Source organism: Lampris incognitus, chromosome 20, assembly GCF_029633865.1.
Source record: "Lampris incognitus isolate fLamInc1 chromosome 20, fLamInc1.hap2, whole genome shotgun sequence".
Lineage (NCBI taxonomy): Eukaryota > Metazoa > Chordata > Actinopteri > Lampriformes > Lampridae > Lampris > Lampris incognitus.
The window spans coordinates 3,248,037-3,250,536 of record NC_079230.1 but is presented as its reverse complement, the minus strand read 5'-3'; the positions used below and the strand labels follow the sequence as shown (position 1 = coordinate 3,250,536).

At 49.1% G+C, this 2,500-nt stretch overlaps 1 protein-coding gene across 1 annotated transcript in view; it reads right to left on the bottom strand.

Moving 5' to 3' along the window:
- Positions 1-2,500, bottom strand: part of LOC130130930 (calcium uniporter regulatory subunit MCUb, mitochondrial-like) — a 23,046-nt gene that overhangs the window by 15,022 nt on the left and 5,524 nt on the right. Inside the window, exon 2 of the mRNA XM_056300797.1 lies at positions 956-1,004. Within this exon, the coding sequence (XP_056156772.1) occupies positions 956-1,004 (49 nt within the window). The remainder of the gene's footprint in view (positions 1-955; positions 1,005-2,500) is intronic.

Genomic DNA, 2,500 nt, shown 5'->3' with positions numbered 1-2,500 from the left:
TCAAGATAACAACATTAACACAAATGCTCATATACACAGTGGAAAACACAACAACCGCCATACACCATAAAAACAAAAGGATTCAGACCTTCCCCTATTTTAAGAGATGAAGAAATAGAGAGAGAGAGAGACAGACAGAGAGAGAGAGAGAGGTGGAGAGAGAGTTCATAATTCTGTTAAAACCTGACACATTCCTGACGTTTTACAAGCAGCTTTGAGCAGACAGACAGAAACAGACAGACAGACAGACAGAAATAGACAAACAGACAGACAGACAGAAACACAGAAACACAGACAGACAGACAGACAGACAGACAGAAACACAGAAACACAGACAGACAGACAGAAATAGACAGACAGACACACAGAGACACAGAAACACAGACAGACAGACAGAGACACAGACAGACAGACGGACAGACAGACAGAAAACACAGACAGACACAGACAGACAGACAGAAACACAGACAGACAGACAGACAGAAACACAGACAGACAGACAGAAACACAGACAGACAGACAGACAGAAACACAGACAGACAGACAGACAGACAGACAGACAGACAGACAGAAACACAGACAGATACAGACAGACACAGACAGACAGACAGAAACACAGACAGACAGACAGACAGAAACACAGACAGACAGACAGAAACACAGACAGACAGAAACACAGACAGACAGACAGACAGACAGAAACACAGACAGACAGACAGACAAACACAGACAGACAGACATACAGACAGACAGACAAACAGACAGAAACACAGACAGACAGACAGAAACACAGACAGACAGACAGACAGACAGAAACACAGACAGACAGACAGACAGACAGACAGAAACACAGACAGACAGACAGACAAACACAGACAGACAGACATACAGACAGACAGACAAACAGACAGAGACACAGAAACACAGACAGGTCCTGATCCAACTGTGTTGTTACCTGTAGATGGAGGAAGGCTGCTGTAACGAGACGCTGGACTGGACATGACCTGGAGAGACAGAGAGTTCACCAACAGGCTGAGCTGGGTTACAGATCTAGGGCGGCGGGTCAGGGCCACATTCTGCGGGGCTTGTCGAGAATGAAGTGGAAATGTGAGAATAAATCTGACCTTCCAAGATTAAAGTTGAACTTTTTAGAATAAATCATAGGACGAGCTTTAGCGCATATGCGCTATGAGACAGAAACACAGACAGTTATACAGACAGACAGGGAAAGCCCTGGCTAGGGTCTTGGCCAGTACACTCCTCCCAATATCAGAGGAAATTCTGCCAGAATCCCAGGGTGGTCTTCATCCTAACAGAGGCGCCATGGACATGAGGTTTACTGCTGGCCAACTCCACCAGAAAGCCCAGGAGCAGAATCACCACTCTGCATGGCCTTCATAGACTGAACCCAAGCTTTGAGTCCGTGAACCGCCAGGCCCTCTGACTTGTTCGGTCAAAAATACACTGCCCTGGGGACGTCCGGATAGCATAGTGGTCTATTCCATTGCATACCAACACATGGATCGCCGGTTCAAACCCCTGTGTTACCCCCAGCTTGGTCCGTCCTGTAAACAACACCAGACTTGAAAACGTGGAACAGTTCCTACATCTCAGCAGCCTTCTGTCCTGCTAAGCCAACATTGACGTTGAACTACACCATCGTCTCAGTTGTGCCAGCCGGGCCTTCTCCAGATCCATTAAAATGGTTTTTGAAAACCGCAACCTTCAGGCCAGAACAAAAATTCTGGTATACCCTACTGTATGGGTCAGAAACCTGGACCACATATAGCGGGCACCTGAAGGCACTCGAGGCATACCAACAGCGACGCCTCAGGAAGATCCGGAAGATCAGCTGGGAGGATGAGCACACCAACTTCAGCATCCTCGGGGAGGCCAACCTGTCTACTATAACTGCCACCATCGTGCAACGTCAGCTGAGATGGACTGGCCATGTCCTCCACATGTCTGACTCTCACCTCCTAAGACACACACACACATTCTTACCTGGGGACAATGTAGTCCGGCCGAGTCACCTGACCTACATGGCTTTGGACTGTGGGAGGAAACCCACACAGACACGGGGAGAACATGCAAACTCCACACAGAGGACCACCCATCATGGGGATGGAGGGTGTGTTCATGGGGATGGAGGGTGTGTTCATGCAGATGGAGGGTGTGTTCATGCAGATGGAGGATGTGTTCATGCTGATGGAGGGATGTGTTCATGGGGATGGAGGGATGTGTTCATGGGGATGGAGGGTGTGTTCATGGGGATGGAGGATGTGTTCATGGGGATGGAGGGACGTGTTCATGCGGCTGGAGGATGTGTTCATGCAGATGGAGGGATGTGTTCATGGGGATGGAGGGTGTGTTCATGCGGATGGAGGGTGTGTTCATGGGGATGGAGGGATGTGTTCATGGGGATGGAGGGTGTGTTCATGCAGATGGAGGATGTGTTCATGGGGATGGAGGGTGTGTTCATGGGGATGGAGGGTGTGTT